At 37.0% G+C, this 23,143-nt stretch overlaps 1 protein-coding gene across 3 annotated transcripts in view; it reads right to left on the bottom strand.

The window, feature by feature from the left end:
* Window positions 1-623: 623 nt before the first annotated feature.
* Window positions 624-23,143, bottom strand: part of bag6l (BCL2 associated athanogene 6, like) — a 35,081-nt gene continuing 12,561 nt past the window's right edge. Inside the window, exons 8-25 of one of the 3 annotated variants that reach the window (XM_056479555.1) lie at window positions 22,951-23,080; window positions 22,657-22,860; window positions 20,400-20,628; window positions 20,123-20,182; window positions 17,302-17,597; window positions 16,465-16,543; window positions 16,066-16,388; window positions 14,597-14,882; window positions 12,991-13,160; window positions 12,029-12,082; window positions 11,531-11,633; window positions 9,616-9,740; window positions 9,409-9,543; window positions 9,254-9,322; window positions 6,471-6,656; window positions 5,162-5,269; window positions 3,391-3,537; window positions 624-1,073 (exon numbers count right to left, since the gene is read on the bottom strand). In XM_056479555.1, coding sequence (XP_056335530.1) covers window positions 978-1,073; window positions 3,391-3,537; window positions 5,162-5,269; window positions 6,471-6,656; window positions 9,254-9,322; window positions 9,409-9,543; window positions 9,616-9,740; window positions 11,531-11,633; window positions 12,029-12,082; window positions 12,991-13,160; window positions 14,597-14,882; window positions 16,066-16,388; window positions 16,465-16,543; window positions 17,302-17,597; window positions 20,123-20,182; window positions 20,400-20,628; window positions 22,657-22,860; window positions 22,951-23,080 — 2,800 coding nt within the window. In that variant the 3' untranslated portion in view covers window positions 624-977. Of the gene's footprint in view, window positions 1,074-3,390; window positions 3,538-5,161; window positions 5,270-6,470; window positions 6,657-9,253; window positions 9,323-9,408; window positions 9,544-9,615; window positions 9,741-11,530; window positions 11,634-12,028; window positions 12,083-12,990; window positions 13,161-14,596; window positions 14,883-16,065; window positions 16,389-16,464; window positions 16,544-17,301; window positions 17,598-20,122; window positions 20,186-20,399; window positions 20,629-22,656; window positions 22,861-22,950; window positions 23,081-23,143 lie in introns of all 3 variants that reach the window. The other 2 variants (XM_056479554.1, XM_056479556.1) reach the window with 2 other exon arrangements.

A 23,143-nucleotide genomic window follows, 5' to 3' on the forward strand; every position in this document is an offset into this window, starting at 1 on the left:
AGTTGTTATGAAGGGTAATATTAGCTATATGCACCAAAACCATCTTTTGTACCAGCCTGTAAACATGTTTATATCAGCTGTAAAATTGGCCAATTTAGCATTGCAGTCAGTGGACATCTGGACTTCCTGGAGCCAGCCCCCAAAAGGCGAGTCGATGAATTGCAGTTTCAGTTACTTCCGTATTGGCCTCACGAGGGAGAGCGGGAGGTTGCCGCCTGGTTCCAACGAATCAAAATGCTGAGAAAATCACCTTTAAAATTGTCAAATTAAGTAATTTTTGTCATAAATTGAAAACGTTTAGTCGACCCATTTTCTTTTTTCCCCATAAAGTTGACCCATGTGACATAAAACGATATTAACGATGAAAATAAAGAGAAGCAGACAGCTTTTTTTTTTTTAACTAAAAGTAATTCTAGATTTGTTTTATTTCCTAACAGCCACATTCATGAACAACATGATTTTTTTGGCATGCAAGAAATAGTTAGCAATATAATAATACCAGCTCTACGGGGTCACTATGACTAAAACCCTTCCAGTCCTCAGTGATGAATGAATGTGCAGTGCTGTACATCTGGACCCTGTAAACATCCATCTTTTTATCTAAACACCAAATAAAGCTGGAATGAATAGAATTATCTATATTTGTGCCTGTTATTAATGTCAATATTAAAACAACTTATTACAACAATGTACATCTAATTTACAATGGACAGAGACGTATATGAATCCTCTCAGTGACTGGTTACATCTACAAACAGTATAAGATGCTGATTTTGTCATGTAAAAGGAATAAAGTCTAGTTTTTTGTGTCTCTATGACCAGGCTCTACGTTTAGTCACTATACACACGCTGGACTATGGCAGAAATATACGCCAGATGATTTCAAAACAACCGGGTTTTTCCTCAACGCGTGAGGCGATATTGGCCGTTAACTTTTAGAGCTGATTGGTCACGAGTGTCTAAATAGCTGTGTGTGTTCAGGCGTCTTCAGAAAATGCTCTGTGTGTGTTGGGAAAGCGCTGACGGTTGTAGTCTGGATCGTCACTCAGTCGCTTCTTTATGTCACTCTTCACCTGAAAGACAATTTGGGAAAAAAAATGGTGGATTAAAATGGTGTCAGTGGTTTTTCCATTAAGACAGCGGGATCACTATTTGACTATGGTGATCTTAATAAAATTACCTAAAAAAAACCCATACAAAAATCAATGAACACATACACACACACAAATCAAAAAACACAAACAAAACTACTAAAACTTGAACTAATATAAATAAATAAATAAATAAATAAATAAATAGACAGACAGACAGACAGACAGATAGATAGATAGATAGATAGATAGATAGATAGATAGATAGATACATACACGCTTCTTCAAAATATTCTTAAGCGGTTTCTATTATACAGTTTGTATGACATAAAATAAACATTTCTGGTTTTCCTAGTAAAATTTCAACTCAAAATATTTCACAGATCATTTACTCTTACACATTTCGCGTGATAATTTTTGTTTAGAAGCAAAAACAAGCCGTTTCATCAGTGTCTCTTAAAGTGCAAAAGAGCCTCTGCTCCCCTCCCCTCCCCCTTTATTCAGAAGAGGGTGTTGCCTTTACAGCGTGTGCCTTAGTTACTCAAACAAAACATATGGATGTGTTTTAAAATCATGTCAGTTTAATCTCCTAACATGAGGTTTTCAATTAGAGACAACGACTGCATCCGAAATCGCATATTTCCATACTATATAGTACGCTAATCAGTAGAGCTGCACAATTAATCGAAATTAGTATTTCTACGATTCTGCCAATCATATTTTCAAGTTCAGGAGAGAAGCAACGGCGTCTTTTCATTGTTTCACATACATTGCTCAGTGACATGGACACCTCCAAATGATGTTGAAAGAGTTACATACTGTATTTATAAGGTATAATTCACCTAAAAATGTCATTTTTGTCTTCATATTCGCGCCTGGGAAATCACACGTGACGTGAGCTGCTGACCGTGAACTGTTATCACAGAGATGGCGGGCACGCAACCTACTTAATGATAGACGCGCACTCGCCCTACTTAATGATAGACACGCGCACGTCTACTTTAGTGAACAGAACCTGCATAGGCTGTGAATAACAGGTAATAAAGTTGTAAATTATATTCAGTTTGTGGCACAAAGTGATCGTTTGAGAGCTGTGCTTGAAGTATGAACAGCACTTAGCATCATTTAAATAATTATATCGCATTTTAGTTATGACTGCGACAAGCATTTGAGCGTTTTTTCTTTCATAGCGAACAGTTGTGCATGAAAATAAATGTTTACAGTGTCAGTATAACTACTCTAGCCTATATAATGTTGATTTTACCAGATTTTACCAGTAATAATGTTGTCTATGACAGATTGCAAGCATATATCTCAAACATAATTCAACATCATTCAGAATTAATATAAGTAGACTAGAATTATTTACAGAAACCAGTAGACCTACACATAATAGTACTATTGTTGTTTTACCATATGTTTGAGAAAAAACAATAATAATTGCCGACTCATATTAAGCTTTATTTTACATCTACAGAATCGTGAGAAAATCGTGATCTTTATTTTAAGCAAAAAATTGCCATTCTCATTTTAGCAAGAATCGTGCAGCTCTACTAAACAGTATGCGAGCCAAGTAGTATGTCTGAATTCATAGACTTCAAAAACAGTATGTGAGGTTTTTTTTTCCCTCAAATTGTAACGACTCAAAGTTTAAGATGTTTTTGAAACTTAACAATTTTATTATGGGAAATGAGGGAGTTTATTCTCAACATTTTATTTTGACATATTTCTCGAAATTAAACAATTAAAAAAAAATGCTTTTTTTTCGAAAGATAACGATTCGAAATTTAGGACATTCTCGAAAGATAATGACTTTATTATTGGAAATGAGTGAGTTTATTCTCAACATTTTATTTCCACATTTACGAGACTCAAATTTCTTGAAATTTAACACCTTTTTTCTCAATTTTAACAAAGGCTGCGTCCAAAATTGCAGATTTCCATACTGTATAGTACTCTAAACAGTACGCGAGCCAAGTAGTATGTCTGAATTAAAATTCGAAAAACAGTATGTGAGAAGTACCCAGATGACTATCCTATGATGCACCGCGAGAGAATTCATGAATGGGAGTGAAGCGATGGTAGGAACGTTGGTAGGTCACATGATCATGACAAAATGGCAGATGTAGTACGTCCGAGTTCCATTCATACTACTAACATTCATACTGTATAGAACGTACTTTTCTAACGATCGAGTAGTACGTTTAAATTCAAATGCAGTAGCTACCGAGTAGTAGGTCATTTCAGATGCAGCAAAAGGCTTCTCAGGATTGCTCAGGTGTGATTTGAATTTGTTCACCTGTTGTGCATAAGCTTCCTGCAGCTCTGGAGTCTCCAGCTCACCCTGTAGGCTGTCTGGGGCAGTGACCGGTCGCACACCTGCTGTCCTGGCAGCTCGACTCACGGCTTCAGCTAGAGAGAGGTGAGGCCCTTCCCCCTGTGCCGTCTGTAAAACAAACAAATATTAGCATAGAGTTAAACACAACATTTTTGGACAAAAAACTGGAAACTTTACATGACAATGCCGTTTTTATGACTGAAATTCATTCTTAGTTTTCTGCATTTTCAAAGTGGAAGGTTTCAAAAATGCCACTGTTGTTATGTCCGTTTAGTACCTGAAAAGAGTCATGAAAAAAAATGCAAAGTGATGACGTAATGTGCGCGTGTAGTACATGTTTAGAGGAGTGTAGATTAAAGGCAAGCACAAACAAACACAACAACAGTGGAGTAACAAGGAGACAGCGCCAAATACTGGCCTGGCACAAGTAATACAGTATTTTTGGATGTTTTCACGGACATGTAAACTCAGAATGTTTTGGAAACATCGCTGTGTAAATGTGAAAGTTTTAAAATGCTAGGGAATACAGATTTGTAGGCTGCGTTTACACTAGTGGTTTCTGTTTGAAAAGTGTTTAAAAATGAAACCGCTTTTCGTCCATATTGGAATTTTTACTTCTCTAAAAGAAAGAAGAATCGCCGTCAACACTAGACTCAAAAATGTTTTCTGTTTGTCCAAACAAATTAATTAAAATAAGCTGAAACAACTCAATTCTTGAGTTTTTTGGGGGGACAACTTAATAGCTATACGTTCAATCCACTTCCATTTCTAAAAACTAATAGGTAAAGTAATTCCTTCATGTTGTCCCAACACAAACAATTGTGTGGAACCCTGCATTTTTTTTACAGTGTATACAGCATAAAACACATGAGATGATACGACATGCCATCCATACTTGCAGTCTAGTAGTTGCGTGATGATCATATGAGAGGGGCTTTTGAAAAAATTAGAAATGATATATATTTATGCAAGAAACATCTCATGGATGCATTTGGGACACATCATCAGTGATGTATCCTGGGATCATTGGGTGTTTCGGGTCTCTCAACATCATACACTCTCACCCAGGTGACCCAGCCGGGGTTGATCAAGTCCCGACTTGTGTCCCAGTAGCAGTCCACGGATCTGCCCTCTTAATCCACAGCCACCTTGTGGCCTTCTCTGCGGCTTCACTTGCAGATCAAATGGCCCTTTTCTTTGCCACCCCTGTAATGCCCAAGCGACTGAGGACTTTGCAAAGTGAACGCCCTGCAAAGCCTCTACATCCTATTTCTATGGGCTCATAGAAAGTTCTCCAGCCTCTCTCCCTGCACTCCTCCACTAATTCCTGGTACTTAGCACGCTTCCTCTCATTTGCTTCCTCAATGCGCTCTTCCCAAGGCACTGTCAGCTCCAGAATAATTGATTTACATAAATGATATACAATAGTCTAGAAGACCAATCAGAGAGTGATTGTGGACAGCCACGCCTCTCTAAAGTGTATGGTTAAGTTTATCTACACTGAAATGGGAAACCAGTGTTTCTAAACTAAAACAGGGTTTGGAATATTCAAAACACTTAAAAGTCAAAGATGCCAGAGCAGTGCGGACGTCAAGCGTTAAACTTAAACGCACTAGCGTTAAACAAAAACGCACTAGTATAAATTATGCCTTAATATGGATAGAATATTTACAAAGTGCTGATTTAGCGTTTTAGCATTTTAGTTTTGAGTGAATGTCAGTGGAATTCAGACCTTTCTCCTTTTAGCCGGCATCCCGTGCATATACGCATCAGAGAGAGGAGGCTGTGCTTTCATCTTCCTCTGGGTCAACATGTCACGTCTGATGATGGGAACCCACTCCTGATTAACAGAAATGACAAAACATTCTCATTACTTTTAGTAAACTGGACATGATAAAGGTCATAAATAAAAAGGTTTTGAAGCATTGAAAACTGAAATGATGATAAAGTATTATTTTAACAAATCAGTACATGTGAATGTGTCCTTTTGTATTTACCGTAATTTACAGACGGCGCGCATTAAAATCTCATTCACAGTTTATATACACAAAACAAAACAAACATTTCAGGCAAATTTTAAATAAAAATAATTTGATGACATATTAATAATGCAGCCCTAAAATACTAATAAATTAACATTTTAAATCTTTAAACTCTGCAGATGTCCTTCAAATCACAAGGTTAACCACTTGTCTGATAATAATAATTGAAACTTTAATATCATTTAGCATGATCACTTGTTCTTTCATATAATCTATAGTTAAGCACAGGCCAGAATAATTGTCATGTAACATTTACAGATGAAGTCTTTCAGATGAATTATTAGCCCCCCTGTTTATTTTTTTCCCCCAATTTCTGTGATGATTTATTCAACACATTTCTAAACATAATAGTCAATAACTTAAACATAATTTTAGTAACTCATTACTAATAACTGACTTATTTTTTCTTTGCCATGATGACAGTAAATAATATTTTACTAGATATTTTTCAAGACACTTCTATACAGCTTAAAGTGACATTTAAAGGCTTAACTAGGTTAAATAGATTAACTAGGCAGGTTAGGGTAATTAGGCAAGTTATTGTATAACAATCGTTTGTTCAGTAGACTATCGAAAAATATATAGCTTAAAGGGGCTAATAATATTGACCTTAAAATGGTTTTAAAAAATGTTAAAACTGCTTTTATTCTAGCCGAAATAAAACAAATAAGACTTTCTCCAGAAAAAAAAATATTATCAGACATACTGTGAAAATTTCCTTGCTCTGTTAAACATCATTTGGGAAATACTAAAAAAAAAAAAAAATTCAAAAAAGGTTTAATAATTCTGACTTCAACTGTATATAAATATGTCTATTATTCTATTTGTTATTTTATACTATTATGTTCTTATTTGAATTATTTATCAAAATGAAAAAAAAAATATTAGTGTACATTGGAATCTACGATTAACACTCCAATTCATTTAGAACCAAATCTGTTGTATATAATGCAATAACATCAATTACTATATGCAATCTTTAAGACAAAAGAGTCTTACAGGTGGAACGGTTGCCGCCCATGGCTCCGCCTCTCCAGTTGACTCCTCCCTGTCTGTGGTTGCCATGGCTACGGCTCCTCGTGTCTCTTCACCCGATGGTCTGCCGAGTGCTTCATCTCCATCAATGTCTCCCGAGGATCTCAGCACTTCCTCTGCTGTGGTGGCAGGAGCAGGAGACAGACCCTCCTGGAATAGATCACCACATATTACCACCAATGCATCCAGTTTATAGTGCAAACCCACACCCAGATGTTTTCCAGACAGATTTAACACAAAGGACACCCACCGATGACACAGCTCGATGTCTCTTGTCAGCAAAGCCAGATTTAGTCAAAGAAAAACACAACTATGAATTATTTCAAATTGAAAATTGAACTTATTGTAGTGATGTCAAAGATGAATTTTTCGGCATAATTATCAGGGTGTCCGCGAGGTCTTAAAAGTTGATCAATCAATTATTACAAGTCTTAATTACATTTTACGAGGTCTTACATTTTGTTCAAGCATTCTCCAAAGTTTTTGACTCCAAAAAAGCATAAATATATTTATTTTCCTCGATTCACGGGATTAGTTCGGGCCAAGCTTCTCCATCCAAGTGATGTGATGCTCTCCACATGTAGCGAAACCATAGAGCGAAACAGAAGGCAAAATGGGAAAATGTAAGTTTGCGTACTCCTGGTTGGAGAAAGACGAGTTTAAACAGTGGCTGAAGCCTGTTGCTGAAAACAACCACGTAATTTATTCTTTCAAGCTTTGTTTCTTCCGAGCTTATCAGAGTTCTGTTACATGGCTGAGCTCCATTCATTTATTTAACTAAAACTGTTTATTAAGTTAAAGGTTTGATACTGATTAGAACTTGAAGTGGCGATGAGGTCTTCAAATATTCTGAGGTCTTTAAAAAGTCTTAAAAAGGTATTGAAGTTACCTTTAGGATTCCTGAATATACCCTGATTATGCAAGTCTTCAGTGTCACATGATCCTTCGGAAGTATGATTTGGTGCTCAAGAAACAAACTATTAGTAATGATACAAACATTTGTACTGGTTAATGTTTTGTGGAAACATTGTTTATAACTATGTGATTAGTATAAAGTTCAGAAAACAAAATATTTTTAATCAAATTAATACGTCCTTTAAAACTAGAGTTGCCCAATTCTGGATAAACTAAGAATAGACTAATGAGACTGAATGAATCAGCATTTTTGAAGAATCTCTTTAATGAATTATTAATTAACAAATACATTTGTAATGGTTGCGTATTATGGGATGTAACTACTACAACCTTCATTTGAAATAAAGTGTCTTTTTAAACTGTAGTTTTCCATACACTTTACCATAAAAATTCATGTTTATATCTCAACTATAAACTGTTATCACAGTTACTGTATGACAATTCTCCTGAATGTAACAGATAAAATAATACAGGTTGAAAAGACTAAAGACTGAAGCTGTACATCAGCTGTTTGAGCCAACTATTATAAACATATGCGAATTGCAATCATTTATAATTAAGGCCAGGTGGATTCTTTAATAATTAATCATACAGCTCTATTTAAAACTAAAATTGTCATTTAAAAAAAAAAAAATTCTCAGAAAGAGCGGCACAGTGACTCAGTGGTTAACACTGTTGCCTAACAGCAAGAATGTCACTGGTTCAAGTCCCAGCTGGGACAGTTGGCATTTCTGTGTGGAGTTTGCATTGGTGTCATGTAGGTTTCCTTCGTGTTACATATGGGTTTCCTTCATGTTTTGTATGGGTTTTCTCCGGGTGCTCTGGTTTCCCCCACAGTCCATATACAAGCGCTATAGGTGAATTAATCAAACTAAATTGGCCAGAGAGCATGAGAGTGTGTACGAGAGTGTATGGGTGTTTCCCAGTAATGGGTTGCAGCTGGAAGGGTATCCGCTGTGTAAAATATATACCGGAATGGTTGGCGGTTCATTCCGCTGTGGCGACCCCTGATAAATCAGAGACTAAGCCGAAGGAAATTGAATGAATGAATGAAAATTGTATATGGCCAAGTGTTAGTTCACCCAAAAATGAAAGTTCTGTCATCATTTACTCACCCTAGATTTGTTCCAATCCTGGATATTTTGAGCCAAAGACCCACAGCCATAGACCCAAATTATTTTGTGTGGGAAAACTTGTAACTACTGACTTCTATAGTTTGTGTTTTTTTCTACTATGGATGTCTGTGGTTACAGATTTCCAACATTCTTCAAAATATCTTCTTTTATGGTCATGATTTTATGATTTATATGTTTGGAACAAGTCAAGGGTGATTAAATGATGACAATTTCCATTTTTGGGAGACCTCTCACTTTAAAGTATGTACAGTTGAGTTTTATTTCTTTAAATGAAAGCAGTTAAAATATTAAGCTCAATATTATTAGCCCCCTTAAGAAATTATTATTTTTGACAATCCACTGCTGTCCAATGACTCGTCTGATTAACCTAACTTGCCTAGTTAAGCTAATTGACCTGGTTCAGTCTTTAAATTGCACAAAGCTGAATACTAGCATCTTGCAAAATAACTAGTAAAATATTATGTATTGTCATCCTGGCAAAGTCAAAAGAAATATAAATCATCTTCTTTAAACAGCACTTGAGAAATATTTGAAAAAGAATAATTTCACAGGAGGGCTAATTGTTTTGCCTTCAAATGCACAGTATTTAAAACATGTATGAATATGTTTTATACATATGTTTTAATGAGCATTACTTTTTAAATAATAATATTCAACGTGATAGTAAACCAGACTCTTTCTCCTGCTAAAACATACCTCCACACTCATATTTTGTGACTGCTGGCTTGATTGTGCACCTGCTTCTGTTCTCTGAGCAGACTCGCTCTGTACATGAAAAAAAGACAACAGACACATTCACTCCTGCATTCTGTCTCATTTGATGTATTAATCTAAATGAGAGGTTAAAGTACCTGCGTATAGATGACGTAATGCTGGATCTGGTCCTCAGTGACCGGATTGTGCTCTAAAATCACATGCAGCCTCATGGACATCATACTGGTCAACCAGTTCACCAGACTGGGGTTCACTTCTGCTGACATCCTCCTCTGAGGGAAGATCAAAATATGAAAGACACGCACCCCAAAACATCTTCAGGAGGATTAACTGATGGATCTTACAATTCGGTGGTTGATGACGGTGGTCAAAGCTCTTTGTTCTCCTCTTAAGCAGTAGAGATTGAGGGCCAGACACTCAAAAAGACCCTGTGTGCACAGATACAGCAAACGCTGGCCAAATGTGTTGTCTGGAAAAACATAAGCAAGAGATTGATTGATAAACATTTTATAGTTTTCAAACACGTCCAACATTTCTAACATTATAAAAATGGATTCTCTCCCTCCCGCCCTCCATACACACACATATATACATACATACATACATATATAAATATACACATATATACATATACACACACACACACAGTTGAAGTCAGAATTATTAGCCCCCCTGTTTATTTTTTTTCACCAATTTCTGTTGAACGGAGTGAAGTTTTTTTTTTTTTCAACACATTTCTAAACATAATAGCCTTAATAACTCATTTCTAATAACTGATTTATTTTATCTTTGCCATGATGACAGTAAATAATATTTGACTAGATATTTTTCAAGACACTTCTATACAGCTTAAAGTGACATTTAAAGCCTTAACTAGGGTAATTAGGTTAATTGGGCAGATTAGGGTAATTAGGCAAGTCATTGTATAATGATGGTTTGTTCTGTAGACTAATTTTAACCAAATAGTAAAAAAAAACATCATTCTAGCCTAAATAAAACAAATAAGACTTTCTCTATGAGTAAAAAGCATTATCAGACATACTGCGAAAATGTCCTCGGTTAAGCATAATTTTGGAAATATAAAAAAAGAAAAAAATAATTTAATAATTCTGACTTCAACTGTATATACAGCATACCTGCCAACATTTGGTTCATTAAATCCGGGGGGTGGGGAGGGGGTGTCGTTGGTGGTTGGCTGAACCGAAGAGCGGGGGGGTGGGGTGGTATGGGTTGGGTGCGCGCACACTGAAGAATGGGAAGCGGGTTTGGAGATGGTTGTGTTTGGGGTTTGGTGTACATGGGGACTGTCCCCAAAAGCTGGTCGGACTGTACCAAAAAGCTGAGGAGCGGGGGGAGAGGGGGGTAGAATGGGGGGGTGGAAGTTCCAGGAGTTTTCCGGGAGACAGAACAATACGGAAGATGGTCTGAAATACGGGAGACTCCCGGGAAAAAACAGGACTGTTGGCAGGTATGATATACAGTATATTCGATAAAGTTTAGAAAATGGCAATAAAACATGACAATAACCAAATATCTTGATAATGTCAGATTATCAAGGTCAAGCAAAACTAATTCAGACTGCTGCCATGACAATATTTACACAACCATCAATACTTTGGTGGGCCTCAAAGAGAGGATTTGGTCAACTGTACAATGTCAAGCTGGTTGGTGCAAAGCTGAACTCAAATATTTACTTTCTGCAACAGCTTCTTCAGCTCTTGTTGTTTTTTAGTCCACTGTATTAATTTGTTTTGGGTAGCATATTTTTCCGTTTACTTTTACTGTAGTATCCTGCACCCATGAGCAAAAAAGCAGATTGAAGAACATTTTTTCCCCAGAGCTTATTTATTTCATACAACTTATTTATTTTTTGCAAAATGCTGGAATTTTTGGTTACAATGTACAATTCACACTATTAACAAACCATTAACTAGGACTTTTAGCTCAAACCGCTAATTAGTGTCTTATTAATAGTAAGGTAGAAGTTGGATTTGGGTATTGTGTAGGATTAGGACTATAAAATAAGATCATTCTTTATAATTGCTAATAAACAGTTAACATCTTAATAATAAGCAGGTAAAAGACGTTTTAAATGGTGTGAATTGTTACTTAAACCAAGGCATTACTTTAGTCATGTTTTTTTAAGTATTCTAATAACGACATATGTACTTTTATATACTCTTTAAACTGTTATTATACACCCACATATCATAGGCTTTTGCAAAGGTGTCTGTAACAGGACAAAAGTGTCTTATTCACCTGTACAGCGAAGAATATGAGTAGCCATGCGAGTGAACTGTTGTCTCAGGAAGGACATGTTGGTTTGAATGATGTCCACTCCTTCTCGAACAGCTACTGTAGACTAAAACAAATAGATCATAGGGACCATCAGTTAAATGATAAGAGCTGTTCACACCATGGATGATATGAAATATGAAGTCTTATTTATCATTCTAGGTACACACACATTCATCTATTGACAAACCACTGCAGCATGAAAAACGTATTGCTCTTTATCTGAAAGTGAACAATTGCACGTGAATAATGAATTGATTTTGTAAAGAAATTGAATTCATTTACATGGAGTTAATACTGGAAATGATTAAATTACATGTTTTATTATACCAGAAATTATATCTTTTTTAATCATATAAAATAACTTTCAGTGAGTATGGTGCGTGTTATTTGAAATGTCAAAAACTTTTTTGTATTAATTAAAAACAGGGTAGGACAAATGATGTACAAAAAAACACTTACAAAACTCTCTGCAATGTACTCCTCTAGTTCATTGATCAGATCCTCAGAAGCACTCTAAATATTATATTAGAAACACAAAAATTAAAAAATCAGTCTCTGCAACATGCACTCAAAAATTAATATTACTCTTTCAAATTGTACATTACAATGACCGGTAAACATTGACCGGTAAACATTGAATGAACATTGAATGAAAGATTTGTCAGCAATATGACTCAAAAAAATTATTTCACAAGTTTTTAATAACTTTTTAATAACTTTTTTATTAAAAAGTTATTTCACTTTCCAAAAATTAGGAAGATATTGCAAAACATAGAGCTTTGGCAAGTCCTCTAATTCTAAGATGTTCAAATCCTAGCATGGATTCTCTCTTGAATCAATTCTGAGCTTAGCTTTTAACAACAGATGGCGCTGTATGCTTTACAAACTTTACGTAGCTTGCATTTATTTCCTTACAAACATCACTCAAACCTAAAATGATTATGATTAAAGTTAGGAAAGCGGTGTTTACATTATTCTTGTGACATAATAGCCAAATTATTATTGACCCATCCGAACGCACAAGCACTCTTCCTTGTGGACATGTTGAGTGTTTGAGAAAAAACAGCCTAAAGCACTATATGCTACTTAAAACGAGACTCGTTTAGAATAGATCAAGACAGAATAGTGATGCTTTCTGAAAATCTTGGAATCAATTCAAAATCTTTTTTCCCCCCAAATGTTTTTCAAAATCTAACAAAAATTTATTAGTTTGCCTAATATTGCTCCTTGAGGGACACCATGCGACAATTTTGCTCCAATGCTAATTTAGGCTCCACTGTCTGGTTCTGATTGTGCTGAGGATAAATTCTGGAGGACGTTGGCCATCCAGAAACAGGATTAGACACCCAGGTATATGAGAGCTTCATGTGGTACTAACAAAACAAAAGTTACATATGAAAGCAGTATGAGCTCAGACTCACAGCGATGTTGGCATCAGTGGGCTCTCGACCCTGCAGATAGTGCTCCGTGAAGAAGGCTGTGAGCTGGGGCTGGATGCGGCTCAGAGGTTGCGGATTACCATGCAGAAGCAGAACCATGTCCACCATTGAGAAACTCTGACACACCAGAGACAGCAGATCTCCAAAAAACCCTACCAACAAACAAACAGTACGTTTACAAAGACAATAGCTGTATAATATATTGATTTTTCAGCATTGATATCACAATGTGCTACATTTCGAAGCAAGTTTAAAGTATTTTGGCACAAGAAATCATAATATTTGCAGCTTTAACAATTATTAATTGTATTTATTTATACAATGAAGACTTTAGTGTTATTTTATATTTGATTATTCAATTTCTGTACCTGAATATGTGGCCAAGACTCCCAAGAAAACTACTAAGCACTGTTTATTTCATTGGTATCTTTGCTCTGTTGTGTTTATCTATGCTTGTTATTTGTTTAATATATTTTATGCAGATTCACTTCCTTACAAAATCATCACAGTCAATCGAAGCTTATGAATTCTTTCCAATTAGAGCCATTCAAGTCATGAAATTGTAACTAATTCAAAATAAATAGAAAAACAAATGTCGCAATCCAATAGAGCAACCCAAGATTTTTGCAGCTGATACCAAGTACCGCTTGCTTGTCATGGTGATCAGCCGATACAAGTACCGATTCCGATTCTTCAAGCTTTATATATCTTTGCCATTGCATAAGCACAATAACCCTTTAAGTATGACATCTCGCCTTACCTAAGATTATAAAGTAAGGATGTTGCATACATGTAAAGGTTAGAAGCAGCTTTACAAAAAGAAAATACATAAAACAGATAGAAAAATGGTGAGAAAAATGACTAATAATGCAATTTAAAAACATTGCTCATGAGTTGTAGTGCTGCTGATGCGTAACCCGGGCGCATAACCTGGGTGCATCTTCCTCTGCTTGTAAACTTGTAAACAACCACTTGCAATCGGTCTATAAGATCGGCCAGATCAACGAGTACCGATCCAGTCGTGAAATGTGATTATCGGCTGATGGATCGGAGCATCCCTAATATGGAGTATTCCTATTTGTCACATTTTCGATACACACCTTAAATTACTATTGTAAGACTTTTCAGCACATTTTACCACAACATGGCAGTTGATAACAGTTTTTTTATAGAAATAAAAGCATAATGACTGAGCAAGAAATTGTGTCCACCAATATCTGTTTGCAAATAAAAAAGCATGATAAATATTTAACTGAACTTCAAGCTTTCATAAAACTAAAATAATACACCCAAAACTGTATATAGTGCTATAATGAAGATGAAATGTATATTGTTATCTAAACTTCTAGAAGGAACATCGAATTGGAATGTAATGGCATGCCATTAATTGATCTATGTACTATAACGTAAGAACATGAAAGAATATTCTATAAGCATATATCTAAATCATATGGTCTTATTCAGAATGAGGTAAATAAACAGATCACTGAAGTCAATTTAAATGTACCCAGAGACAACGACTCTTACATTAAGGCATTGAGCTGTGCCAAATCTTTGAGTTGCCTTAAAGGTACACAAAAGCACCCACCCACTGCATCTCCAGCCCCAGGGGTAAAGAGGTTGCTGGTCTGGGACAGTCTCTGGATAAACTGTGCTATGCTCTCCGTGTTGCCTTGACCAGCCCCCAGAGAGCCCATCATGGTGGACAGCACGCCTTGAACTATGCCGGTGAAGAGCTCAGGGCTGAGGGTCTCTGCTCCTCCACTGGGAGGCTGAGGGGCAGTGGTGGGGGCCGGTCCTGAAGGGGCAGAGGGTGGTGTGGGTTGTGAGGGTGGAGGCTGCTGATTTGGTGAAGGAAACACAGGCTGGCCTGACTGGAAACAAAGCAGGGTGTTTAAGTACACACATTTGGTAAGATAAGATCTGAGCAAAAAAAAAAAAGTTATATATTTAAATGTGATATATTTCAAACAGTTACTTGAAGCTGAAAACACTGAAATAAAAGTTATAGCCGGTGCAAAATCCTGTTAAATTCATTCAAAGCAAAGTACCTGTTCATTTCCTACTTATTTCTGACTGCTGCAACCTTCAGAAATTTTACATGTAATCTTTTTGCATGCTATATTCATTGCTGTTTTATAATGGACCCTTTTCACAAGCCGGTTATGAAGCATTTATTGGTCATCTGGTTTGATTCTTTTATTAAATTTATGTAAATTTAGATTTATTTACATACGTGTTATATATATATATATATATATATATATATATATATATATATATATATATATATAAACCTAGGGATGCTACAATCAGGATTTTTGCAGCTGATCCAGAGTACTGATTCTGATACTTGAGGTTTTATAATGCATTAAGCACATTTTTCCTCCAAGTATGAACCTTAAGGGAAGATCTCCCCTTACCTAAGGGAATAAGTTGCATGTAATATCTTAAACACGACTCTTATAACCATTTAGGTGTCAACATGTCATGGCCAGAAACAGCTTTACAGAAAACAATTCATTCATTGATTTTACTTCGGCTTAGGCTATGTATAATATACGGGAGCACTTGTGCATCTTCCTCTGCTTGTAAACTCATAAACAAACAATTGCGATGGGTTTATGAGATCGGCCAGATTGGAAAGTACCGATCGAGTCATGAAATGTGATTATCAGCCAATACCAATCTTCGGTCGATCGATCGCAGCATCAATAATGTTACCCCTTATGCAGAGTGTTTCTAAGGCAGCATCTATTGGAGGGGCAGTAAAATGTTTATTTTTCTGAAAATTTCTTTTATTCTTTGAGCAAATAGGATTGTAAAAAATATTTTTGTACTCTCATTCACTGCAATCTGCTAAGAAACTGGGAAATGTGAAAAGGGTCCATTATAATCACTATTTTCTATAAAGTAAGGTTTTTTTAAGTTCCTTTTTGCAAAAAAATGTTCTACTGGTTTATCCACAACCTGAAATTTATTTAAATTTTGAATGATGAAAATTACATTATATAAAGTGCTCTACTATATATTGGTCAACCACTTGAAAACACCAACCTGAATGAACTCAGACAAGCCCTGAATGAATGTAGGGACACCTGGAACAGTCACCGTGATGGAGGGAGCAGCTCCAGACATTCCTCCACCAGCTCCCGCAGCTCCGCCTAGAAGTGAGCCCAGCAGCTGGGCTAGATTGTCTCCTGGGCCGCTCTCCTGGGCCTGACCTACAGACGCTGTGCTAGTGGTGTGTGTGGACGTCTGACCGGATGTGTTGGCAGAGGATGGAGGAGCAGTGGAGGAGGAAAAAGAGGATGAGGAAGAGGTGGATGAGGAAGAGAAAGAGAAGGAATGGGATGATGAGGTAGTGGATGTCTGGTCTCCTGATAAGGGAAAAAAACTGTTCATAAACTTTTTGTGTTGCCTACACATGAAGTCAAAAGGTAAAAGATAACTCACCTGTGTGCAATGGCAGCAAAAGCTGTCCAACCAAGCCACTGACCATCTGTGTGAGAGGAGAGGATGTCATAGGACTGCCCTTGATTTAAGAGTGAAAAGAAAATAAGAGGTTTACATAAAATTAATGGAATTAGACCAACATAATTAATATATCAATATTTATTTCTCATGTTTTACAGTGCTCAGCATAATTGAGTACACCCCATTTTGAAAATGAATATTTTTATCCATTTCTCAGTGAATATAGGCAATGTATTTTGGTGCATTTAAAAACAACAGATTTATTAAACAGATATATTTATTAAAATAATATTTTAGTCATCAAACATATTTAGAAATTGAAAAATAATACAATTAAATTCAAGCAAAATATTGCACTAGTTTTTGGACCTTATCGTAATTTATTTTATTAGATTAGCTCCAGATTTGGCTTCAGTACTGACTAATCTAACGTATATGCACAAATATAATATTGTATAGCTTACGATTAAAAATATGCATTTAAAAGATAGATTTGTGAGGGGTGTACTTATATTTGCTGGGCACTGTATGTATGTATGTATATATATATATATATATGTATATGTATATATATATATGTGTGTATGTATGTATGTATGTATGTATGTATGTATGTATGTATGTATGTATGTATGTATGTATGTATGTATGTATGTATGTATGTATATATATATATATATATATATATATATATATATATATATATATATATATATATATATAGTTATGATTCATTAACTACTATATTTATTTAACTATGATGACATATTGAGAACCCTAGAAAAAAAGAGGTCCAACTTTAACTAGGTTTCATACTTGGTTAGTCTGTTGCCCAGATGAGGGGGGCACTGTCGCCCGCAGGTTGATGGTGGTTCCTCTGGTGCCCATGGGTTGGGGGACACGTGGGGATAGGGTGGGCCGTGTGATGACCACCCTGGCCTGAGGTGGTGGAGGGGCTGGGCTTTCTCCGTTCTGAGCACCTGCTCCAGCAGTGCCCTGCTGTCCGACAGAGGCTGCAGTTGCCATGGCAACAGCCTGTTGGGAGATCTGATGCATGATGGCCTGCATGAACTCCGGTGGCAGACCTGGTACATGGATGGGCACTGTGGTGCCTTCAGAGGACAGATATGCCGAATTCAGTAAAGAGAGACTACATGAGACTGAAGACAACTGACAAACTGCTTTACATCCTACATTACAACAGTGCATAAACACAATTCATAATAACATTTTTCATCATTTAATCACGTTCAAGCTTCTTCCAAACCTACAAGGCTTCTTTCTTCCATAGAACACTTACTTAAAGGCGCAGTATGTCTCTGCTATAGATCATGGGATGATAACTGGGTTCAAAGTTTACCGCGGTTTGGAAATGTCAAGGTTTTGATACCGCTAAAATGTTGTGTTATACCGTTCCTAATGTATATATAATGTTATTTTTAATGTATTTTTTATGTGTTGTAAAGAAATCTGTGTTTTTGAAACTAATGAAGAGAGCAGATGTCAATGAATTATTTTAACTATTTATGTTCACTGTTACAAAATATTATAGATGTTTCTTTAAATATTATTATTATTATTTATTACATATTTATTGCCACACCAGCAACTTATGGCTATTTCGTGGCCAAATGGATATACATTAAAATATTACATGATAAAAAACTAACTCGTATTATACTAAAAGAGTTACTTAGACTAATATATAAAATATAAATAGATAAAATTCACACCAAAATTTATTTAAAGTAAATATGATTTTTCAGTTCTATTTTTGTTAAAAAAATTAAACTTCCTGGTGGTACGTTTTTAAGAATGTCCATCAAAGTGCTCTCCTTATAAAAATGTTGTCTAATACAATTTAAACTTCTACATTCCAACAAAATATGTTTGATGGTAAGAGCAGTCTGGCAGTAATCATTTAGGTGATTCTTCGTTATTTAATAAATATGAATGTGTCAACCTAGAATGTCCAATTAGACATCTGGTATAGACGTATGATCATGCATTGTTTCTTAAAACAACATAAATTGTGTTCAATGGGGAAAAAGCTGTTTTGCTTTTACCCAGAGATTTAAAAAGAACTTCTTTTAGAGCAATAATCACAATACTGTGATGCCGTGAAACTATGGTATTTTATCCAAGGTTATCATACCGTCAGAAACTTATACCGGCCCATGCCTCGTCCCTGCTAAAGGTCACGCATTTAAAACATAGACCAAGACTTGATGAGTTTGACGATGTCATGAATATAGGATCACTAACTTGTGGCAGCTGTCATATTTACCTTCACAATTGACAGTAATCAATCTTATCAGGTACATATGATAAATTCAAACGTCAAAGAAAATGTATTGTTTGACTTCAGTTGAGATACAATAACTATCGCATTTTTAAATAATACATAATACAAAGCAATAATTCGCGGATATAACTGAGCGCCGCGCCCTCTCTATTCTGCCGCCCTAGGTCTCCTCTATGGACGCGCCGGCCCTGTGTGTGTGCGTGTGTGTGTGTGTGAAAAGAGCAAGTAGACCGTGACGGGCTAGGAGATCTCCTCGCCAGTTCTTGGAGTTTTTGCTCAATAAAATAGTTAGTCGTCAGTATTTTCTAGTTCATCGTCTGTATTTACATTCACCCACTGGCAGCCAAAATCCACTATGAAGCGTGTATGCACTGTGACTACTTTTATATTGTTGATTAGCAGCTGGGCATTTCACTCTGTCTCGCGCTGAAGCCTTGTCCGTGTCGACCAATCGCAGCAGGCTGTCATCGGTCCAATCAGCGCAGATTAGCTTCGCGCTGAGGAGGGGTTTGGGAACAAATGAATCGCTGAACGATTCATATGGGAGTCGCTGGGATAATTAGGTAAAAATAAATGCAGATTATAAGACCATCAAAGTGTTTTATGACCTTGCATGCATATTAGACTGTTGTTGGAGACCCTTACAACCGAAATATGACCCTATTTCATGTATAATATGGGCTCTTTAATATATTTAATAATATAACTTGTTGCAATAAACAGTAGTTTATAGGCCTATTTTCTTTTAGGAAAGAAGTAGTAATGGATTTATAGGTGCACATTTTACTTCTTATGCATCAAATTTGCACTCCAAACTTTTTCTTCATTGAGACAGGTTGAATTATTTTCCCATCATGTTTCCAAAAAAAAAAAAGATCTGTTTTATCTGTAATTTTCTGTACACATTACATGTCCACACTAAATAGTTACAAGAGACATGTTTAAGCGATATATTCAACATCCTTAATTAAGGAGAGATCCCACTTTATCACACTTCTGTATTGGCTGATCACCATGACAAGGAATCGGAACTCGACATCGGCTGCAAAAATCCTGATCAGAGCATCCCTAACTATTGTCATGCCAATTTTTAGTATTACACATTACATTTATAATGTTTGGAGCTCATCTGCCCCAGTGTCCATTTCACTTCTGAAAATTCTGTAAATCTTTCTTGTTTTGTGTTTCCACGAAGACAGAGAGCCAAGCAGCTTTTAAAAGACCTGAAGGTGTGTAAATGATGAGAAAAACAAGTCTTATATTCCTTTAAGGCACGCATCACATATTTATATTGGCAGAGCTGGTTGACTACAGAGAGAGGTGGAAACTAACCAGTCTCTCCAGCAGCACTGGGGTTCTGTTGCCTTTGGCCCTGCGCTCCACTGTCTGAATCTGCTGCACAGAAATGCACAGATCAGTGGCTGGCAGTTACACTACAGCTGCCCATACCAGGTCAGAAAAATATATTGAAGTGTTTTTATTGGCATTAATCAAAATGACAAAGAAACATATTTGGGATCTTGAGAGGTGTAGCAGACCTGGAATGGGCATCAAGGCTGAAACACAGAGCTAAAACACTGAGGTCTAATTGGGTGGCTGTGTGACGTACCGTCCAGATTCATCTGCATCATGACCACTGGCTCCATGGTCTGATGAGTGATCCTGATCACTCTTGGAGTCCCCTGTCCATGCCCTGTCTGTTGATTGGATTCATTTGCTGGAGGAGGAGGAGTCTGACCCTGCTGATCAGATTGGTTGCTGGAATGTGGGGGTTGGGCCTGACCATCGCTTGTCTGTCTGCTGTTTGACGTCATGGTCACAGTGGAGCCCAGGTTCATCTGGAAAATTGTATATATTTCGAGATTATTGTTTAATGATAACAATTCAGCTATAGTCATTAAAGTCCTTGTGAATATCTCGAATGATATCTATAACCTAGTGTGCTCCAAAACAGTGACACAAAACATATTTAAACACATCCAAAGCGTTCCCTCATACTTCAGTTTCTCATCAAATCTTCTAACCAATCAAATGCTCTCTAGTATCTGACATGCCCCACCCCCTTTAGGATGCTTCTCAATGGATTTGTGTTTGATGGGCTTGATTTCATCAACCCTCACTGGCAGAGCTGTAATAAAACCAAAATGCTTTTGGCTGTTTTTTAAAGGGGAGGGGTTAATTCATGTCCAGCCTTGCCTTCATGTTTCAGTTAAAACTAGAAAAGTAAAGTTGGCAGACAAACTTTATAGTGGCTTGATAAAGCCGAGTATGAAAGTTTGAAGTAGTTTCAAAGCTTAAATAACGTAATTAAATTTAATTAAAGTAGTTTTTAAAAAGTTTGAAACAGTCAGCATAGATGGATAAGTACATATGTACACAGCATGTTTCTTGCTAGGGTGTTGCTAGGCGGTTGCTAGGGTGTTCTAGGTGGTTGCTAAGGTGTTCTGATTGGTTGCTAGGCGGTTGCCAAGGTGTTCTGGTTTGTTGCTAAGGCGTTGTTGGCAGTTGCTAGGGTGTTCTAGGTGGTTGCTAGGGTGTTCTAGGTAGTTGTTAGATTGTTGCTAAGGTGTTGTGAATGGTTGCTAGGTGGTTGGTAAGGTGTTGCTAGGCGATTGCTAAGGTGTTGCTAGGGTGTTCTGAGTGGTTGCTAAGGCGTTGCTAGGTGGTTGCTAGGCAGTTACTAAGGTGTTGCTAGGTAGTCACTACGGTGTTCTGAGTGGTTGCTAGGCTGTTGCTAAGGCGTTGCTAGGTGGTTAGTAGGGTGTTCTGAGTGGTTGCTAGGCGGTTGCTAAGGCACTACTAGGCGGTTGCTTAGGTGTTTCTAGTCAGTTGCTAAGGCGTTGCTAGATGGTTGCTAAGGTATTGCTAGGCGCTTGCTAAGGCGTTGCTAGGTGGTTGCTAAGGCATTGCTAGGCGGTTGCTAGGGTGTTCTGAGCTGTTGCTAAGGCGGTGCTAGGTGGTTGGTAAGGTGTTGCTAGGTGGTTGCCACAGTGTTCTGAGTGGTTGCTAAGGTGTTCTGAGTGATTGCTAGGCAGTTGCTAACATAAATTAGCATGTTTCTAGTATAAATTAGCATTATGCTAGCATGTTTCTAGCATAAATTAGAATGTTGCTAGTATAAACCAGCATGTTGTTACCATGAATTTAGTATGAATTAGCATGTTGCTAGTGTGATTAGTAAGTTGCTAGTATGTTGTTAGTATGAATTGGTATGCTGTTAGTATGTTCAATGTAAAGTCAATGGCAGTTTTTTTACAATGGAAGTCTATGGGACAGTTGCAAGGGTGCTGTAAGTGGTTGCTAGGGTGTGGCTAGTAAGTTGAAAGGTCATCAGTGATTGGCAGATTGGTAGTCTGAGTTGAATGAACCCAACCTAAAGTCTGTATGACAGTTTGGAGCAAAGTTATGAGGTCATAAAGTTTGGTCCAATGTTAAGTCAATGGGACTTTTCCGAATTTTCTAAGTCAGTTTTCGAAAAACCGTAAGTCGGATCAGTTGGAAAAGATATAGCAACCCGAGTCAGACCAGTTTGGAGGTTTGGACTTGGTGGTTGTAGTATGAACGGTATAGGAGGAGATGCATATAGAAATTAGTCTCAGAAGAAGAATATTAAGTTTAAGTAGGATAAAGGGGGTCACACACCAGAAGCACCGCTCGGCAACGCGCCACGTAGCGCCATGCATTTCAGAATTCTAAACATAGGTTTCTATCAGGGTACACACACCGGCGCCGCAAGTCAGCGGCTGTCAGCGTGACCTGCTTAACAGTATGTTGGCTTTCTCAAGCCACCATAATTACATCACACGTGGAACAAAACTGCACATTTCAAGGCACTTCACATGACCTTGAAATATCGATTAACTCACTGGAATGGGAATATGGGGCAGTCCACTCTGCATCATTACAGGGGAGGTGTAGTGAGACATCGGCCGCACCACATGTAAGTGCCGGGGAGGCTGAGCAGATAAATTACATCGAAGGTCACTCAGAGCCACCAATGTGTTGCCAAGGAGATGGAGTGACTCTCCAATCAAGTTAAGAGTGCGCTGATCTTCCTCCCGTTCTTGAGTCTGTCCGAGAAAACAACTTATCAATAAATGAACATGCTATATTTACACTATGCATGATAAGTATGTAGTATTAAAGTGTCTAGTCCATACATTGTTATTGTAGTCAGCAGAAGTGGCCGCTCCGAGGATTGAATGTGTTCTCTCCATGAAAGGACGGAGACGCTCCTCCACCCTCCGCACCTCTGACAGAACCTCAACCAGCTCTAAAGGGCTTGGGTGACTGTTGAGACAAAAAAAAAGAAATTTGGTGCTGTTTCCACCTGGAGTTAACATGATATTTTAG

The sequence above is a fragment of the Danio aesculapii genome, chromosome 19 (assembly GCF_903798145.1).
Source record: "Danio aesculapii chromosome 19, fDanAes4.1, whole genome shotgun sequence".
Taxonomy (NCBI): Eukaryota; Metazoa; Chordata; class Actinopteri; order Cypriniformes; family Danionidae; genus Danio; species Danio aesculapii.